General features: G+C 40.8%; 1 protein-coding gene across 6 annotated transcripts; it reads right to left on the bottom strand.

Annotated features, from left to right (window-relative positions):
• Positions 1-102: 102 nt before the first annotated feature.
• On the bottom strand, positions 103-21,300 carry LOC306825194 (sarcolemmal membrane-associated protein-like). Of its 6 annotated transcripts, none has more exons than XM_079345785.1 (10): positions 21,134-21,300; positions 20,856-20,994; positions 12,929-13,246; positions 10,455-10,529; positions 9,356-9,658; positions 7,619-7,736; positions 5,781-6,057; positions 5,529-5,660; positions 3,606-3,718; positions 103-2,324 (listed from the first exon to the last, which is right to left on the bottom strand). In XM_079345785.1, the coding sequence occupies exons 1-10, from the start codon at positions 21,272-21,274 to the stop codon at positions 2,312-2,314; spliced, it is 1,629 nt and encodes a 542-aa protein (XP_079201911.1). In that variant the 5' UTR covers positions 21,275-21,300; the 3' UTR covers positions 103-2,311. The 6 variants fall into 6 exon arrangements, 5 of the variants coding, with proteins under 5 accessions (XP_079201911.1, XP_079201913.1, XP_079201912.1 ...); XM_079345787.1 differs by having other exon boundaries at positions 20,856-20,914; positions 21,134-21,212; XR_013779230.1 differs by having other exon boundaries at positions 2,250-2,324; positions 3,606-3,669.
• Between the last annotated feature and the right edge of the window lie 200 nt (positions 21,301-21,500).

Below are 21,500 nucleotides of genomic sequence, written 5' to 3'. Positions count from 1 at the left end.
ACTCAGGCCCACTGCTGGTGATTTCATGAATGGGACTTCTCGATACCCTAAACCCGGAGACTATGAGGCCATCTGCCAAGAAAAGAAGGCTCTTAGACATCATGAGGTGTGAGCAAATTTATTCTCTTGAGTCATTTATAGTACAAAATAGACCTCCAAGTAACAAAATAGCCACAACTATATTGAAAACAGCAATGTTCTCAATGTGCAAAGCAACAAGCAGAGGAACACTGCAAATAGAGAACCTTGTGTGAAGGTATGATACATTTAATATTCATGAAATATGCTCAGAAATAATAGAAAAGAATGCTCTGTCCAGACAACATTCACATATATGTACCATTGCAGTCAAAGGGAGATTGATTTTCATTGCACACTGATCATTTATTAAAGAGACAGTGACAACTTTTGCAGTCCAGTGGCACCGAACTTATAGTGTATGTTCATATGCAGAAATAACGTTAGTCAGGCATTGTTTATCAACACATAGTTTAATGACAAACGTTTCAGAAAAAAATTCAAGACACCTCTGTATTAAACAGACAGAAAATAACAGGCGTTGTATTGCTCTCTCAGGCAACTACGGTCAAATGCAATCAAAGTGCATGCAATGACGTCTTATCCTTTTGAACAAAGAGATACATAAAATGATCAACAATGCGAGCAGCTCCTCTAATAACGTCACCATAAATAAACATTTACACAGCTTATAAGTTGGCTATCAAATATACGATGCTCTTTCAAAATAGAATCAACTTTCTACAAAGCTAGTACAAATGGATTTAAGAAATCTCTCTACCATAGTACTGTATGTCACACCTATTTACATGAAATACAAAGGAACAGAACCAACATCAGATGTCTTTTGTGCTTCTATATGTTTCTTAGCATGCTGTTTTCAGTTTTAAAGTACATAAACACAAAAAGAAAACGTTGCACAAATTTAAACAATAATCAGTCATTTTACATGTACATACAATGTTTGTATTTGATGCTAAAATAAACCACATGTTTCTGACACATTGTGTTTATGTGTTTGGAACCATATCCCTTTGTAAAATTTCCACACAAGAAAACTAACATTTTTTCTCATATCAGTCAGTGTTTTATTTCGGTGTGTGAGTAGATCAAGCAGCCTGTTTTGATTACATTTTTATAAAACATGTTACCATAACCCAATCATGCTCAAATGTGCTCCCAAAGTGGCCAAGGCCTATTTACTAGCACCTTAAAAAGAACACTATAACAAACCATTTAAATCCATTAAAATAGAGTCATTTAGAAATGTTCAAACTGACTGTGAGCTATTAAGATGAACCAGAAACACTGAAATGCCTCCCTGGCATCTTAGTTGAGGAAATAATTAAAAGGGACAGTGGGAGTTGTCTTGTTTCAGAGTCAGACAAAAGACAAAAGTGGAAGTGGCAGAGCTCGGAGCAAAGCACAGAACCCCCTCCAAAAACAAACCACTGAAGAAGAGCTGCTCGAGTGGGGGGATGTCTGGTTAAGCATCAGCTTACAACACTGAGCTTTTATACCTTGTGAAGTAAGTCAATAGTGGTTAAAAGTGAATCAGATCGTTATAAATGAGTTATGTATGGCAGGATAGTTGCTGTAATAGTGTTAAATTAAACAGTATTTTGAGGGCAGGGCAGAACACTCTTATTCTTAAAAAAAACAAAAACAAAAAAAACTTCCCTCTATGTTAATAATTTAGGGTGATTTGTTTACCACGGGATTTTCAGTGCAATAAATACCAGACTCCTTGTTTTTCTCATTTATCAACATAAACTGTAAAACAACATTTCAACAAACAAATAAATATATAATGGTTTGATAACATGAAAACCATTTGGTGCACAGTAAAAATAAAACCCTTCTTTTATCATATTTAGAGCGAAAAGAAAGAAACCTATTCACAGACACAGAAGGGAATGACAGCACTAGCATACGTTTAGCGGAATGAGATTAGTCCTCATGTGGGCTCTCTGCATGTCCACTCATCATCACAGCCGTCTCTCCAATATAACTGAGCGCATCATTCTCTGTCTGCGTGTGCTTGTAGTACCTTCTCATTGGAGACGTAATCGTCCATACATTTTCTACTATGCAGTTGCCAGTCTGTCACATTATAGAGTATTCCACTTCAGTCTAAGACATGGCTGGAGACAATAAGGGCTGGTCTGAAGCAGACGGTTGTCCCTGTGCAGTTGTTGCCCATCCAATCAACATCGGACGAAAGCTCTTAACAAGCTCGTCATCATTAGCAGCACTGCTGTGGCTGCAGTGATAGTCAAAATGGAGTTCCAACCTACCTCACTCCCCTGAGGGAAGACAGGAAAACAGTGGTGTTAAGAGCATGTAGAGGCCATGCATCAGCCAGAGATATACATGGATGGGCTTTGTATAGAACAGTTTGATATTTTATGAAATAGTTCATTTGCCTTCTCACAAAGAGCTAGAGGAGAAGATTGTTTCATTCCATCCTGTCTGTACACAAAGCACTTGTTAATGCTAATAAAGATTCCCACCAAGGTTAAAAATTGCACTTGTGCATTTTAAGTATGTTTAAGTGTATTATATAAGTGCATTAACTTTTTGTTTGTTTTATTGTTTTTTAAACCCTGCATGTAAGGTGTCCTTGGGTTTTTTTGAAAGGCGCCCTCAAATAAAATGTATTATTATTATTATTATTATTATTATTATTATTATTATTATTATTATAAAGATGATAAATTAACTTCAAATGGTCTTAAATGTAAGTATTTTTACATTTTGAACAAAGCAAGTTGCTTGTTCCCCCTGCATTATTTATCCTTCTTAGCTACAGTATTACGCCTTGTCCTGGCTGCAGCTTCACAGATAAAGCAGACACAAAAGGTTGCTATCAGTCTTCTCATTTAACTCTTTGTAAACAAGCTGTAAAATGTATTGCCCAAATTCTTTAACTATTTCTTTTAATTACTTATTCAGTGCCATTGATTAACATTTTAGTCATAATTTGCCAAACTGCCCACCCGCCCAATGTCCACCTTTTAATAAATGCTTTATATTGTGTTCTACTTTCTTTCACTTATGATTTTTCCATGCAAAATGTTGGAGTTTTTCATTTAAAATCCTCCCATATACCTTGCACTTTTAATGTATACTGACTATTGACTTTTATTTAAGGTTCAGTTTACCCAAATCACATAAAAACATATTTTTTCCATTTGTACCTCATAGTACCATTCCAGGAAGCTTATATATTTCTGACTAAATCCAAACACAATAAGCTAAAAAAAAAATCCTTGCTCTTAATAATCCACAGTATAGGGTGTCCACAGTTTTTATTGAACTACAAATAAAATATGAAATCATTTTTAACAGCCTCCCTGAGTTATCTAGAGTAAACATGAGATACATTTTTTCCTCTACAGGTAAATTGAGGTTAGACTGGATTTGCATTAATGTATCCTTTCAAAACCATACGAATTTAATTGTGAACTATCTGCATGGTGGGATTAGAATGGGAGAAATGACAGAGTGTTTGTTTATGTCATTTGGGTGAATTGATTCTTTGATCTGTGTAAGAACCATCAGCTAGAGATAAGCTCCTCTCATACCTTGCCCTCTGGGACGCCAGCTCCGACAACCAGCACCAGACCACAGCCACTATTACAATCATTCCTATGAAGGGGATGGAGAGAACAGGGTGCTCAGACGAATGGATGAATCTCTGAGGAGGAAATAAAAACAAAGACAAGGACAATGGAAATGAAGGGAATGAGTGAATGGATGGATTGAGGTCTCCAAATAATAAAACCGTAGATAAAAAAAGACGTTATAACAGCACAACAAATCACTAAATGAGAATGACATGGCTGTGATATAAAGGGGGAGGATTATGATGGAGTGATTTACGCTTCCCATTAAATAAACAATGCATAACTTTATGGTGACATGCACATTAACTCAATGTGAGTTTGTGTGAGCAGTGCTGTGCGGCATTTACTGCCTGCATGTGATGTTATTGTGACCAGAAAAGACATACAGCATGAGTGCAGTAACAAGCACGAGGATGGGATGGTATTTTGGTCTCTCTATCCTCACTTTATAGTTCACTTCTTTTAATGTTTGGCTAAGTTTGTTCTGTTACAGGCTGACAGGTCATGGACATTCAAAGGACAAGGACAGCATCAGAGACAGGCACGGGCAGACAGTTTGACACAATGCTGAGACATCTTGTTACATCTGTTGTCGACAAAACACAGAGTTCTGACTCCATAAAACAAAAAGGGCCAGACATAAAGTACTTAATGATATTTCAAACTGTTTCCAAAACATTTTATTTTATTGCATTTAAGATTTTAATGCATATTCCTTTTCCTTACAGGAAGGCATTGGAATTGGCAATTTGATTTTGAAACAGCCACTTGCATAATACTGAGAAGGTAAGGGTTAGCTTGTTCTTTCCTTTGTAGTTAGAATCCTCTTGAAGTAAAACTATTTTTTTTATTCATGCACATCGGAGTATTTTTATGACCAAACTTTAGTTATTCACCTCTGTCATTTTCATGGCACTTAACTAGAACTCATGTTCATTAGTGAAGATAATCTTGCTGAACAAAACCTGACAGTGTCATAAAATCTGATTTTATGGGCCAGATATGCTTTTAATCGAGGGAAACGGCATGAGTCTAAGTTTCGTAATGGTCTACAAAAATACATCATCCCTGCAGAACATTATTTGAAACCACATCTGTCCGCGACTGTTTTTAGTGCAGTTAGGGGCCAGGGACATCCAATAAGCAAAGATCGTTATCATTAAGGGTAAACTGAGTTTGGTGCTGTAGCTTCTAATGTTTAAATATCGCAGTTGAACTTCAAATACAAACACTGCTGGATTGTGTCTCTACCATTCATTTCAACGATTATCATGATACTTTTTATTTTTATTCAGAACAAAATCAAAGAACAGAAAATCTTAAAGTGGGAAAACGCATATCATCTGAAGTCTGTATAGCATTCAGAGGCCGAATTGTTTGTTTTTCCTTGCTGCCTTTTGCAGTTTTTTTTTTGAGTCTACTTAAAGTATTAAAGCGTTTGCTCTCACCGAGCAGTTGAAACACAGACACAGTGAGGGTGGAGAGGTTCCCCAGCCTAGAACATAATAAATATTGATATGGGCTGACAGGCCAGGTCAGTTCATATTCAAACATACACAGCTACAGTATGACACATAAATAGTGGGCTCAACAGACACAGGATACAGTAGGTGTGACGTGAGGTGTTTCATGTGTTAGTGGACAGTATGTTTGCAGGGAGATAAAACACTGTAGGTCTTCAATCAAAAGAGAGCATATACTAAAACACTACTTCTAGAATAAGCACAGACTCATTATTAAAAAGGAAATACATTATCATGCAAAGCTTTCTAATTTAAATGTTTTAATTTGTGTATTTTTAAATAATTGATCTGTATTATAGTAGTGTCCTTCCTGTTATGCCAGCTGAATATGGCCATGCTATTTATGTTTGTCCCTTACCTGAGCCCCTGCTGACAGCTTCTCCAGCTCTGCCTTGCAGCGCTGCAGCTCTTCCTCCAGCTCGGCTCTCTCCCTCTGGCTGCTGTCATAAAGTACCTGCAGCTCCTTCAGCTCCATCTTCAGACCGTCACACTATAGGACAAATGGGTCACATTTTCAGTCTTTGCATGTAGTGTTTTTAGGAAAATATATTAAGAATGCCTGACCCACATCCGTCCATCTTTTATTCATATTTTTACAAATGCATCATACCTCTCTCTGGACCTGTGAGGCTTTCTCCTCTGCCTGCTTGAGCTGGTCTCTTAGGGAGAAAACCTCCCCGATGCCTCCGTTCCAGCCGGTTGGTGTCATAGGCTTCCCATCGAATGAAATATTCTTTTGGATGGAAGCATCCACCAGGCGACAGTTCTCGGACTGGGCCATAGTCATATAGCTCTCTGTCATGACCTCATCGGAGCCAGTCTCTGTCTCCTTTCCCTCTGTGCCCTCCCCTGCATCTTCCTCCTTCAGTGACAGGTACACACTGGAGCTGGACAAAAGAAGTAACAAGTATGAATATCACACACTTTGAGTTTCAGCTAAAATAAGCCCTGAAAGTTAAGAGATTGGCTCTGAAAAGGATTGCCATTCTTGTGATCAAAAGCTAGACGTGGTTTCCAGCTATTTCATATGATAAAGGGAAAACTGCTAGCATTTCACATTTCCTTTTTGTCTGCACATTATGCAGAGATTTCATTATGCAAGCACAAAAAACTGACAACTCTGGGAATGATTTCTTTTCATTTCTTTTTACCAATTGTAGTCCATAATATTAGAGAAGTGATTCGCAATTTCTTTTGCTAGTTTTTTTTCCTCTAGATTTATTTTTGACCTTTATTTGAATAGGATGGCGAAAACTTTAGGAAATTTGAAAATAACCTAAGCCCCTTCGTGTGAGGTGCGCAACCCCCATGTATGTTTTTTTTTTTTCTGACCAATTATCCAGTCTTAGATTTCATTAGACTAGTGATTCAATTTGATTGTCGAATCCCTCGAAGAGGTCCTTTTAGTTGCTGCTGATTACTTCTGATCTCTGACTCAGAAAAGCCAAATGAGAGCAGAATCTTAAAACTTTCTTGAAACTTTTTCTTGATTTTACAGCTTTCAATTTATGGAGTCATTTCCTGAATTTATTATCATCTCTGTCTCTTCTATTTCGATTTTTATGCCTCAGAACATTTATTTGAAAAGAAGGGAACATATTCAGATGTGCCCATGGCCCAGTTAGACTCAAAAATGAAAGGATTGGATTTTGGTGCTTGAATTTCTAGGTCATTATGACCTCACAATAAAAAACGTTTGGTAATGTGTCCCATGTTCATATGCTAATTTTGACAATATTTCACACAAATCTCACGCTGTGCACATTATGACTAAGGAGATTTGAACCCAAAAGATCAAAGTTCAGTTTCACCTAGTCATGTGTTTATTTAAATCTCCATTAGCTACTTAGTTGTAATAGTAGCTACTCTCCTGTGGTTGCTCTGTACCCCTTCCTGGCTTCAGTTACACAGTCATTCTGTGGGAGACACTTGAAAAATGTAAACTGTGACGAGACTAATCAGAGAGGTGGTAATTCTAGTCGTCCTTTTCTTCTTCCCATCAAGAACTGCGTAGCTTCTTCTAAAAACTGAGCTATAAATAATGTTTGTCTTGCTTCAGATGCATCACAAGATCTTCCACAACAGATGGAGTATGCCCAGCTCCCCATCTGCTGAGGAGGAGTGTGTGATGCGTTCTTCTTATCATCTGTTCAACAAATCTTGTGGGAAGATTTGTTTTCAAATTCAAGGATGACATTTCAGATGTAAAATTGCTGTCTATTAATTTCTAATTTTCAAACTAATCAATTAGGAAACGTATATCACCACTTATTTGTAATCGCTTAGTCTAATACTGAACTTGGACTGCGGTTGAGTAAACAGGTGGCCAGTCTGTTGTAAATGAGACATGGTGTTCATGGCTATGACGAGGTGTAATATTGCTCAGGGTGTCCCCTCCAGCTGATCCACTAAACCCAACTGATGAGTGAGCTGTCATTGACCTCTCACCATGTCCTCTGTCTCTGCAGCAGCTGCAGCCTCTCAGAGATGCGTCTGTTGTCCTCCTTCAGGGTCTGACACTCCTCCTTTAGCATACGGCACTCCTCCTTCAGCAGGTCCACGTCACCTGGCCAAACAACAAACGAAAACACACAATGAAGATGAAGCTCAAGGTAGCTCCTTTTACCTTACTGCTAACTGAAGTTAATTTTATTATTATAGTAATAATAGTAAATTATTAAAGCAACAGTCTGACAGGTAACTACACTCTGCTGATTAATTGCATTAATTTGATTTTTTCTCTTTTATCTCTCTTTGACTTTCATTGATGAACTTTGGTTTTCACATCAATAACTTGATCATTCCCTTTCCTGCTGTCGTTGCAGAATTTGCACATTTTGGGCTTTGGCTCAAGTTTCTGAGCCCTCAGGGGCCACCTGTTGGTTTGGGGCCCCAAGTAGCCTGTCTTGCAGGTCAAACCACAGAGGATGTCAGGCTGTTACTAACTTCACATATTACACTTCCTGATCAAGAGTCAAAGATTCATCGGAACGTATAGTGTTATGAGAGTTCGCTTTATGACTGTATTTTTAGTTTTTGTCACTTTTTCTCTCATCATTCCTCTACTCTCCTAATCCTGTTGAGAATGCTGTAACAAGCACATTTGTCAACAGAGCCGGCGATCATGACATTCAATCTTCTCTTTTTTTTATGTCAAATAACTAATCACAACAAAACTCCTCAGAAAGACATCAATTAGCATAATTATAACTAACAATCACAACAGAGTCTTAGTTTGAGGGGGAAAAGAATGATGTGTATTTTAACTCTATCGTTGACTCACGTCTCATCTGTGATCAGTGAGGAGGCAGGGTTATAAATCTTTTGGCTTCACTTCCAGGCAGATGTTTCTCCGTCCATGGTAATATATGGTCCATGGTTGGTAGTGTTAACCTAGTTTAGATTAGTTTAAAGGTCAACTGTAGCCTAAACATGAAACATAGCTAATGTGGCTGCTTCCAACAATAACAAAGTCCAGCTTTTGGAACTAACTGGTCAGCAAAAGAGCATATAAGCAGTTTTCCCAGTGTCAAATTATGACAAAAGTTGCACTTCCCTTTAATTTAAATGTTGTGTATTGTGAGGTTTTTTAGGAAAGAGCACACAGATGAGATAATTCAGCCTCCCCTCCCTCAGTCCCAGCCCAGGCTCAGCTGCAGAGCCCAGCGATGACATCATGTGATGGAAGTGTTCATCCCCCCTCCTCGTCATGACCTCATCTCCTGGGTATCCTAAATTCCCACATACACACACTCACAAGCACACACCACTCCCCCTCAGCAAGCATATGTGTAATCTGTAATATTTATTAAACCAAACAAATGATCTATGTGCTTGAATGCGAGACGCTAACATGATGTGAGCATGGAACAAAGACATCCATAACACCCTGTTGTGTTTTCACATCATCAGCCACAAAGACCGATCGTGGCCTTGTGTCCACAGTTTGAGCATAGTCAATAGGTGTTTGTTGTGGTGTCTTTCTCACTGAGGGCTGTTTACAAAGATGTGTGAAGGTGTAAAACTGAAACGTATTATACTTTAACTTTGATGCACTGAGAGAGATATGTGTGCAAGACACCAAACGACGTGCACCTTGTCTTCTTCTCTGGCACCCACCTGTCTACTGTTTTTTTTTTCTTCACAAATACAGGTACTTCTCCTCTCATTCTCCTCTTCCCTCACCCTCTCTCCTCTCGACCTCCCTGCGCTGGCTCTTCATGCTGATCTCTGCCCTCAGCGTGGTGATCTCGAGCTCATACTCCTGCGCCTCCTCGCTGAGGCGCTGCAGCTCGGCACGGCGGCGACAGAGCTCCTCCTGCAACGAGGCGATGTCGTTCTCCCTCTCCTCCGCTGCCTCCTCCGCTGCCTGTTGCAGCAGAAGCACCTCCTCCTGAGCTATACGCAGCTCCTCCTGGGCCTCGGCCAGCTCGCTCTCCTTCTCCTCTTCCAGGCTGTCCATCTCCTCCTGCACTGAGCGAAGCTGAGCTGAAAGACAAAGAGGAGGAGGTTACATTTTTCTGTATGGGGTATGTGTGGGTTGGTCTGCAGCCTCTGTGCTTGTGTGTGTGTGTGTGTGTGTGTGTGTGTGTGTGTGTGTGTGTGTGTGTGTGTGTGTGTGTGTGTGTGTGTGTGTGTGTGTGTGTGTGTGGAAATAATATACTGTACCTGAGGTGTAGCACTAGTGGGCCTACATTTGTTTAGGTGTGTGGGTGAAGTGCTCTTGTGTGTGTGTGTGTGTGTGCGCGGTGCATGCTGTATGTGTGGGAACTGTTTGTAAGACGAGCTGATGTAGCCGTTTGTTAGTCTTATTTAGGTTCAGATCCCATTAATGGTTAGGTGTATATACAGGAGTTGACCCTGGGTCTAAACCCTAGAACCCTATCACTTAAATTAGTAACACCATCATAAACATCGGGTGATTTTTACCCAATATTATATGCCCAATAAAAAGCACTTGTAATCAAAATATTGTATATCAAAATCTGTTAAAATTAGAGTGGTGTGCATGTCTAACAAAATGAAAGTATCAAGGGGTACCCTAAAATGCTCCAAAATTACAAAAAAATTACAAAAAAAAAAAACCCTAAAAAGGAAAAATAATGAAACTGGAAATTTGGTCTTTGGTCCACCCATTCCTGGGACATTTGAGACTTCCCTGGTGAAGGCAGTCTGCTTGACACATAAACAGCTGCAGGAGAGAGGAACTATGCCTGCAGGAAAAGCGTTTTGGAGAAGGGGAACATGCCTTTTATAAAGCACATTATTTTCTTTATGCTGATACCTTGGAGATTCTGAATCTGCCGGGTGAAGGCTTCAGCCTGATGTGCACTGGCCAGACGCTCGTCCTCCAACAGACCTGATGGAGAGGAGAGAGGAGAGGTGAAGAGCGGGGAATGGGCGAAGCGATAAGAGGAAGAAAATGTCACTTCAACAGGCCGTTAGAAAGATGACAACCCGATAAGCTGCTCAACCTTGAGACATGACAGAATGATAGAAGTAGTTTGCTTAATATGTGCGCAGCAGAAGTAGTTGATTTGTCGATGACTTTAGTCTGCTTCGTCTTTGTGCTCAGAACTTTTAAAACACAGGAGCTAAATAAATTAGAGTATTTTTGTTGCTGTTTTCTTTTTTAATTGTTTTTTTGGGAGGTTTTCACGCCTTCATTTAGAGGTAGGACAGCAGATATGGGGAGAGAGAGAGAGTGGGGAATGACATACGGGAGCCACAATACATCTAGTGCCACCATCAGGCCAAAACTTAAAGTAGACCAATACTTTCTTACCAAACACCTAAAGAACTGTTAACATTCACATCAGCCTCAACTGTCATTTGTATTCAGTCTAAAGGTAAAACGATTACCTGCCTATTATCTGACTGTCACTATTGTCACTGTCTATGTTCCCCAGCTATATATCCTCTATATACTGTAGACAGTCCGTCACATTATGAAGACCTTTCAAAAGCATTTGTATGTTCTCTGCACATTTGTGTCCCTTGTTAAAATATAAACACATTTTCCAGGGGTCAATATGTGAATGTATTTATCCTGCAAAAGCCATAACCATAGAAAATAGATAACAAGTTGCATTTGAATTCATGCACAGTGTTGTAGTTACAGCGCTGTAGCCTCACAGCAGGGAGGTTCCTGGTTCAAATCCCCATCAGACAGGGCTTACCAGTGTGGAGTTTGCATGATCTCCCCTGTGAGCAAAAGTTTACATCATAAACTTCACTTATAGTATGTGTGGTCATGGCTTTTCTTGAAATTTACCGACAACTCATCCTACATTATTCTCAGAGCACACTCAGGACCCCCATCCCCCCGCCCCCCCAACAGCTGCAAGCAGCCTGAACAGCTGACTCTCCCCAGTGGGAGTTTACCAGTAATAATTCCTGGATGTGCTCTATAGGGCACCCAGTCTAGAAGCTTCCCTCAGCATGTGCGCAGTTGTCTGAGGAATGCCCCTGCTGCTGCCAGAGAAACAACTGAGCTCACCCCGCCATGTCTTTAAGTATGACACTCAGTCATACACACTCATAATGTGCACACGTACACACACACACACACACACACACACACACACACACGCACACTCACACACACAGTGAGCTCACTGAAGCCTCATACTCAAGGCCTTACTCACTGCAACCGTCCCTGAACATTAAGCTCATCATTTCTAAGGTATGATGTGATGCTCCATTTAGCGTCTACGAGGACCTGACTGTGTCACTAAACATTTATGCTTCTACGTTTTGACTTGATTGTGATAAACAGAGAGGTGGAGAGTTAGACTGTTTTACTTCAAATAAACCTACATTTCAAATGGTATTATCATTATTTAAAAGGTAAGGCTCAGATCTTCTTAGTTATCCATAACATGACAAATACAGTTAATACACATAAAGGGTGGAATCCAGGCCAATAATCCAATTGTGTGCTTTGAGGTTATTTAAACTTGATTTTCTCATCATAACTTGTAGAGAGTGGTCGTTGCACATAAATATGTGAGTGAGGCTCTGACATGCACATTCCTGGGTGTCAAATTATAATAAAATATACATATTGAAAATGAGCGACATTTTTCAACTGTTATGAGGCAAAACAGGCGCCCACACTTTTCGGTTTCTATGACACTGACTTGTCTGCAATGTTTCTGCATGCAAACTAGCTTGCTTACATTTGGAGTGATGAAATGACTCACTTCCTATTTCGCATACATTGTTATGCGAGGCAGCAAGCCTAAGAATATGGTCTGCACAGTTGTTTTTTGCTGTAAAGTACAGCGGAAAAAAAAAACTATCAACAGGTTGGGCAGATGGTCATGAATTTCCCTGACTGCCACTCTACAATTAAAGCATATTACAGAGTTCTGGCTGATTGTTCGAGTTCTCTGAAAAAGCTTCAGTTATTTTCCAGGTTTGATCATACACAGACTCAAATGTGGAGAATTTTAGAGGTAATTTTTCTTGAAGTTTCTGGGAGAACGGTGGCTTATTTAGCTTAGCTCTGTGCCCAAACAGGTGTGAATTTCTACGGTTTTCTTTGACATGCCAGAAAGAAATAGGCCGGGATGGCAGGTTCCAAGGTGTCTGGAAGATGTTTGCCTTCCTTTACACAGTTTATGATTTCAGGTCAGATGGCTGTAACTGAATAATGAATAAAAGATTGTGATAGAGGAAGATTAATGATTCAACACATTTAATCATGAATAATAGTGCAGTGGTGAGAGTATTATCCAGGACTGGGGGTTTCACCTTGCAGCTCATGAAACGCCTCCTGGTGTTTATTGGAGGTCTCTCTGGCATCGTCCAGCTCCAGCAGCAGCTGCAGCACCTGGGCCCTCAGCTCCTCCAGCTCCTGCTCCTCGGTCAGAGGCTCCTGCTCCTTCCTCCTCTTCTCCTCCCCTTCACCCTCCTCCTCTTTAAGCTTCCTCTCCTCCCCTTCCTCCTCCTGAGCTCCCTCCTGGTCCATCTCCTCTTTCTCGTTGTTCTCCTCCAGGACGCCTCTCTCCTTTGCTGTGATTTCGTTGTCCATGGTGGGGCTGCACTCTGCTTTCAGATCGCACGGGTCATCTAATGGAGAGAGGACAGCAATATTAGTAAAGCAAGGCCTGATGGGAGAAGACAGTGAGACCGAAAGATGGATTTACAGGTGACAAACACGCCTCTGTCATCACCTAATCTCAGCCGTGCCTTCCATACAACACAGATGGTGTTTTCTTTTGAATCAACAGCACCATCTTGTGATTAAAGTGGCACTAATTCCTCTGTACAAGAACTTTTATTACACTCGTGTACTCCAATTGAACACTTGTTTTCAAAGTACACATTTACTAACAACCCTCTTCAGTTATTGTAAATTGAGATTCTGATAGAAAAGGAAGAATAGATATATTTCCTTTGATTAGAACACAATCACATTATTTCCCGGAAATGTGAAACTGTCTTTGTGTCGATGTTTTGATTGTTGACCAGTGAGACATAATTGAAGTAAGACACTTAAGACACACTGATTTTACTTAATGTTGACTTCCACAGAAGAAGATACATATTTATGTTCCTCTATCTGCATTGTGAAATCAAATTTCTGACCAGTAGATGGAGTCAGTTAGCCGACACAATGCGGAAACACATTGAAGTAGGTGGGCCTTTATGCTGAAGCTATCACAATGACTCACCACTCAGCTATGCAACTCAGTGTCCACAAAAACACAAGCTACCACTCATAGTAAGACAAGTGTGACAAACACATGCCCCTGTCATTTTACACTACATGGTTTTGTTTTGTTTTCCAAGAGAGCTGCTGTTATTGTGGGCCTGTAAAGCCAGATCAGAATACATCTCTACAGCTGTATACAATATACAACTACACTGATACACACTTGATTTGACATTGCTACAATCGCTCTGTGACGGAGCAGCAAATAAAAGGTCAGAAGGGAGGGTGTTATTTACAGCAAAAGAAGATGGCTTAATTGTTAGACAAGGTGGTATCAGGACATGAAGATTATATCACAGTGTTAGTTTGTTTCCAGGTAAAATATTCCTCATGCCCCAGTTGCTGCATGTTACTCTGCCATCGTTTCTCTCCTTTTTCTCAAAAAGTCGTATCCTCTGGGGTGAAGTCAATTTCAGAAAAAGGAATTGATGTATTGCATCCTTGCCTGGAGATAGCTGTTTGGACTCAGAGAGCAGCGTGAAGATGAGAGAGAGAGGGGAATAGTGTTTGCCAGGAGAGACAGAAACCAAGTGATGTGACGAGAAAAGAGATGCAGCAGGAGACAGAGCGAAGCATTAACTAAAGATCCACCTAATTAAGAGTGATATTCACCGGAGTAATCTTGGCTCAGGGGACGCTTCCATTTCGTGTGGTAATTATTTCTCAGCCTTGTTGTTCCCATCACTGGAAGCAGCTATTTCCATCACAGCCAAGCACATGCAACATATTTTTTATTGAAACGTAGCCACATTAGCATCCTTAATGCTTCTCGTTGCATAATAATTTAAATGTGAACAATACAGCTCCCAAAGAGGAGAGTGAGAAGTTGTCATGCAAGCTAGTTTGTCATTAAACTTTGAAGCTGCTGTAATGAGAAAGTCATAAAGAAGAGAGATAGCACTGTGTGGCAGGGAGAGCAGGGGCTGCTTGTACGGGTAGCCGGCGGCAGTTAAAGGCCAGGAAGAGACAAAAAGACTTCCCACTGAATATCACTCACATCCGAAATTCTTTATTGTGTCGAGCTCAGTGTGATAACTCAGAAAGCTTTGGCTCATGTGGTGTGCCTGTATTTTAGTTCTGTCGTTTTGTAGATATAGCACCCTGACTGTCCTCAGATAAATATTTGATACTCAGAATACAGTGACAAAATAAGAATGAAGTATAAAAGTCACTTCTGACGAAGCATCCACTGATTTGACTCATTCTGTCCTCGTATATTTACCTTGGCTTTGGGTATTAACCATTACAAAGTACTGGTTTCACACCAGTGGTTAATGATAAGCTGCGTTATTTACATGAAACGCAACATGAAGCTTTACTTCAACACTGTTTATCTCAACTTGTGAAACTAAATGTAACAGCTGTGAGTGCTCTGAGTTTTTCTGCACATCTGAAAAGCTCCCTCCTCATTCACTCTAATTTTCTCTGTTGCCATCAGGATGTGATGTTTTACCTGCTTGTAAAGCTTAAGCTGTCAGAAGTCAAGCAATTTAAATGTCTTTATTCTCCACAGGTTTTAAATGTCTTGGAAAACTTTTTGACTTCATCAATACTGATCCAGTTGTCATCTTTGCAAAGACAGACCATATTCATTTTGAATGTTACTCCATTATTTAGATTTAATGTACACATTTGTTGTATGTATTTTTCTGCTGCTCTAAACAGAGTATGATTTCTACAGTTGTTCAATAGACTGCTCAAAGAAAATACCCATCATCCATGTTGGGAATGCAAGTTGTAAATTACAAAATATTGCTTAGAGAAAAGAGTTGACCCATCCAGAATCGGCTGCATTGACACCAATATCAGATCACATTATTTGAGTCTCTATCAGACTGGTATCAGCTAATGGTATTAGATTTATGCATCCCTTCTATTTATCCACTTACTGTACAGTGACTGGGCATAGAAATGGTTATTGACAGACCTGGTGAGCAATGAAACCCTTATAAACTGCTCCTACCTGATTTTATTAACATGTTTTTTCTTTGCATCCGTAACTGTGCCTTGTGCCGAAATGTCTGCCTACTTAGCATTTCCCAACAGCTTGTTAGTCATTTCATTTAGTAAAGAAGCTTTATCACTTCACCTTGTGAGTGAATGTCAAACCCGTCTGCAGCAGAATCAGCTGCAGTGACACCTGTGATCACTCTTCTGCATACTTGGCACGGTGCTGGTTTTTTAGTCAAGCGGGGATTGCATTAGACACGGACACTCTGTACGTACAAGAACAGTTACGAGCAGGAGACTCATCTCAGGAGCCGCTGTTACTGCTGCAGGGAAAGCTGCCTTTATCTTACCACAGCACATTCGCTCCTCATCATATTGCAACAAAACACATCTCTGCAAACATTGTGCCACTTGAGAAACAAGACGACAAGCAGGCTGAGTGTTCTTTTGCTGTGTCTCAGGAAAGGCTGTCTGAGATTAAATTTAAACATTAATGTGGCGACACATAGCTCTTTGTTCCACTCCTGAATCTGATTTTGGTGCTCAGTGATGGAGCGGGGAAGTATAATGAAATTTGCAAAACTGCGGAGCTGAGTGTTCATTTTTGCAAACAGAGGAATGCTGAGTGTTGAGTGTTTACTTAAACTGGCAACAAAGGAAATCCTTCCTCTGTAAAAAAAAATAAATAAAATAAAATCATTGTGATGCTGCAGTTCTATATCTCTTATAGACTGCAAGAACTATAACTTCATTTTACAGTGTGACAGAGTAGATAGCAAAAACTCATTTTTACTTATTGTAAAAAAAAAACACATTTTACAATAGTAAATCTAATCCTCAAAAGTTATTTTCATTTTTGCATGTGCTACAATTTAGATTGATGTACAAAGCACCTTTTTCAGGAAAATGTCCTAAGTTGGAAATGATTCTTCTCTATGCTGTCCCCTCTGCTTGTTAGTTAAAGTTTCACTTTTACCAGACTGAAGGCAACCTCTGGAGTTGAATCAGCTGTTAAAAAAAAAAAAAAAGACAGACAGACAGACAGACAGACAGACAGACAGACAGACAGACAGACAGACAGACAGACAGACAGACAGACAGACAGACAGACAGACAGACAGACAGACAGACAGACAGACAGACAGACAGACAGACAGAAAGAAAGAAAGAAAGAAAAGAAAAATGACGGCTCACTGAAGCAGGAGCTGGAGGCTGTCCACAGGTGTAGTGTGACAGATGCATTTGCTGATTAAAGCTTGAAAACTGGATTAAGAGGACAGGTGGTGTTGCTGGTGATGCTGGCAGTCTTCATGGTTTTTGTGTTTAGCATTAATCTGTTTGAATTGTATACATTGTGCATGAACCTATGTGTGCTCTTGATATTTACCTGTTTATATGTGCAGCAATATACAAAGTGAAGTGTCACTGTGTCATGTGACCTCTTAGCTCCACTTCTGCTGAGTTATGTACACATCTGTGAACGCACCAGTCTGCCATGTTTAAGCTTTAGGTGTTACGTATCGGTATGTTTGCAAAGGATCTCTGCGGCTGTGTAGGAGGCCATGCATAATGCACACCACCCCCTCCTACCCCAGCTTTGAAGCCAGCCCAGCACTGATGTTGTAGCTTTTCCCCTGCACTGGCACACTTCCTCAGCATCACATAACACCAAGCAGAGAGGGAGGGGGGACTTGAAAAAAGCGGAGACTGTATGAGAGCACAAAAAGACCTTTAAAAAAAGAGATACAAGGATGGAGAGGATTCTGATATCAGCAGGAATAAGGTGGGACTGTACACTGGTCCATTTCCATGGTGACCCCTCCACACATAACATGGGAAGTCACTGATGCGATTAAGTTGTGTATTTCTCCACAGCTTACCATGGAAACCATTTGTTTTTCCCATATAGAGAAGCTCCAGCAATCTTATCTCTCCATAGTGAGGTCACCATCATATGAGATTTGCTGACTTCAAACTGCAGCTACAGATGAGGGGTGAGCTGCAGGCATGAACGTCTCGTGAGGTTAAAGCAAGTTTATCTGCTTGTTTTTCTTTGTACTTTGAGCCTTCAAAGCTCCAGGGAGAGCCATGAAAAAAAAACCAGTTACAGGGGGAGAAGCGGAGAAGCAGGGAAAGAAACAAGAACCACAAGCACCAAAGAGTTGGACTGACTTAATTAGCCGCTCTGTTATTGAAATGGAGAATCCATGTTTGCACTTTAACAGGGTAATACAGGAAAGTGGGTCAACGCTATAGAGATGAAATGTAAAATCATGCGCTAAAATTTGGCCTCATTAGATTAGCATGCCGTTAAAACGATGTCATTTAGTACACTGTGTGGGTGATTGATTCAGGGAAAATGCCTTTTAAGTGCTCGTGTGATGCAGTTTGAATGTCTGGATGTGTTTGTTGTGTAGCCATTAATAAGGGATAGTGACAAATAAGCATGAAAATAGCTGATGCAGTAATAATCCATTTCATTACGAATCAATGATTTTCACCTGAAAGCAATCTCTGTGGAAGGTCTGACATCACTTAAACGGGGTACTACAGCTCAGCATGTTGCTGCCAAATTCCAAAAAAGGATAAAGACCTACAGGAAGTGAGAGAGAGAGAGAGAGCTAATGATAGGTTGACAATGCCAAACATTTCTGCGAGGGAGGAGAATAGTTTCAAGAGATCCATAGAATAGGCTTCAAGAAGGAGCCCGATGACTTCCATAACACACCAAATGTTAGGCACTGCTCCATTAGGCCACCAGAAGAGAATAAAAAAAGATGTGACACACTCAGTTTTTTGAGTGCCTTGAAAGCCTGTTTTTAAAATGAAGCACTAAAAGGCTGATGGAGAAAAATGGGAAAAGGGCGATGCAAGAATACATGTTACATTTGAGAGGTTTTGAGCAGAGAGAGAAATAGCTGGAATGCCAGAGTGTGGAAAAGCATGTACAATTTGTTGTCCCTCAGCACCATGACGGGCCATGTTAAACACTGATGTGAGATTCTCACATTCTTGTTTTTCTCACTGATCTCTACAGCTCCAACATCGACAAAGTTTGTTTGAGGCAGCAACTTAGTTGTTTATTAGTTTCAGAGAGCAGAGAGAAATCCTGTTTGTGCACCTTGGAGACGTATAGCTGCTGATGTGAGCTTCACAATGTGAGGGCAAAACACTGGAGGGGAGGGAAACGTTGTGTGGGCTGAGGCTCTGGCAGGTGCAAAGGTTTGTCTATACAGGCGCATGCATGTGCACGCGTGTGTGTTGGAGGGTGTGTGGGTGCAGAAGAGAGCAGAGGATCGGGATTTAGAGAGGAGGAAGAGCTTTTGAGTGGGAAAGCAGAGAGAAGGACACAGACAGATATGGTCTGCGACTCGTGCCAGTGGGAGAAACAATATGGTTGCGCTGATGGCTGTGAGAAACACAGACGGCTTTAAAATGTCCAATCGGCTTCTGATGCTGTTTTTCTGATCACATCTTTGTGTTCCAGCACATGTATGCGGTAGATTTGGCAAGAGATTTCAGCAGCACGTCTTGCAATGCAGCGTGAAGTTGAGCATTGATAATAAAAGACTTGAAAAAACTACATGTCAGAACAAAGCCACTGTTTGTACTGCAAAACAAAAGGCAGCTTATTCCGAAGAACCCAGACTGGTGTCTGACTAGAATTGACCTCAACCTGGACAAAATAACTGCACTTTAATCCATTCAGATGCCGGAGTCTGTGTAATTCAAAAAGATGCAAGTTAATACCAGCTACATCATATTTTCTTTTGCTGTGTGTCAGTCCTTATTATGGTCAATCAGTCAGGATTCATGCTTCATTAAACCAGATACTTGCCATCACTAGGCAGTAAATTTCCAGCTTTAAAGGCATGCTTCATGCTGTTATGAAAGAAAGAGGTCCCCAGAGTAAGAACCACAGGAACAAGCTTGTTATGGAAGTAGAATTTCTCCTGAGACAGCATCCATATTGATCAATACACAGGCGCCAACATAACAAATGTAATACAAGGAAATTGTTCACTCATCAAAATGGTTTAAAAACACTGCAGTTAGCTGCAGATCAGGGAGGAATTAAGAATTAATCCTCTGAATACATGTTATCAAAAGTTCAATTTTAGGACAGTGCTACACAGGAAAAGGAAGCCAGATTCTAGAAGCATGGCGGCCGGGCAGAAGGGCCTCTGACCTGTGTATCTCTCTGAGCCCCTGAGCGCGAATAAACATCCTTCAAGCCGAGTTGCACACAGAGCTGCTCTGTCTGCACGCCCATTCAAAACTTGCTCAAAACACACTCTTCTTCTGTGACAGACACAAAAAAACATTCCAAACATTCCTCCCTCAACTGTTGCACACAGTCACACAGCATAGATTCAGTAGGATAAAGAGTGTAATGAAGTAGGAGTCAAGCCCAACAACAGCTGTTCCATACAACCACTGACCTGTATGCGAAATGGATTTTCCACAAGAATGAATTTGTGAGCTGAAAACAATCTAAGCATTAAAGATTTAGGAGTCAAACTACAATTAAAAAAAAAAAAACATCCAACACTGCATGACTCCACATTGCATCAAGTGAATAACATGCAACACATCTAAACACAGCCCGCACTAATGACTGCATTACTTCCTGCCTCTTGCTGACAGACATCCATTACCTGGCAGCTCGTAGCTTCCATCAAGCGTCCACAGATGCCATAGCTGACAGTAATACCCACTCAGTCAGCCTGTCTGTCAGCTCGACCACAACTCCTAATAAAGACAAGCTTTCACGAAAGTCTCACCACCTTCAAACCACCTGACCAAACTCTCTCTGTCTCCTCCACCTCCTCAGTTCACCATCCCACCCCTCACGCTGAGAGTAAACACTCTTATTTAGCGGAGATAAACATCAACCCTCCTCTACCTTGTTTTTTGCCTCATCACATCTGATCTGTAGAGCAGAGCTAAAAATAGCCTCACTGCATCCAACTGCACATAAACACAGAGCGACAAATGCACAGCAGCACAGACCTGTAGAGTCCAAAGCCTCCTCGATGAGTGGAGGTAAACGCAGTCCATCCATAGCCCCCCTGTAACTGCAGCAAAGAGGGAGAGACAAGAGGAAGAGAGTGGGCGAGAGAGGGTCAGAGGCTCCACACGCCCACCTCAGCTGCAGGGAGAGAGAGGGGGAGAGCGAGAGAGAGAGAGAGAGAAACACACGAAAGTGCTCAGCACACTGTCAAGTAGTCACTCACACACACACACAGGCTTCAAATGCACATTAACACTCGCACTCAAACAAGCTCTACCTCCGGAGAGTTTGGGAGGATCCGGGGAGCTGAAGGCTGAGCTCCGGAGCGTGGGAGAGATGCCGAGGGGGAAGAGGGGAGGAGCAGAGTGGAGGGAAAGATGCTGTTTTCCAGAAGAAGAAAATCTCTCCCTGCACACATACCTCCCTCCCTCCCTCTCTCTCTCTCTCTCTCTCTCTCTCTCTCTCTCTCTCTCTCTGTCACACACACAGACTCATTCTTACACACACAAACACTCTTTCTCCTTGCCTGGCGTACTCTCTTATAACTATATTTTTTGCATTCTTCTTTTAACTTTTTTTATTCTTGTCAGTGCTTCTTCTTCCTCTTTCCCCACCTTATTGGGAAACAACACAAATATAGAATC

The sequence above is a fragment of the Symphodus melops genome, assembly GCF_947650265.1.
Source record: "Symphodus melops genome assembly, chromosome: 6".
NCBI classification, from domain to species: domain Eukaryota; kingdom Metazoa; phylum Chordata; class Actinopteri; order Labriformes; family Labridae; genus Symphodus; species Symphodus melops.
Note: the sequence above shows the minus strand (reverse complement) of the source record. Positions and strands in the feature narration are given on the sequence as shown.

What these genes read in the sequence shown, in the direction of transcription:
- LOC306825194 (XM_079345785.1), bottom strand. Translation starts at nt 21,274, where the DNA reads ATGTGTGCAGGGAGAGATTTTCTTCTTCTGGAAAACAGCATCTTTCCC. An exon ending in TCCTCCCAAACTCTCCGGAG is followed by an intron (nt 20,995 to 21,133) that starts GTAGAGCTTGTT and finishes CTCTCCCTGCAG; the next exon opens with CTGAGGTGGGCGTGTGGAGC. An exon ending in GCAGATTCAGAATCTCCAAG is followed by an intron (nt 9,659 to 10,454) that starts GTATCAGCATAA and finishes TTTGTCTTTCAG; the next exon opens with CTCAGCTTCGCTCAGTGCAG.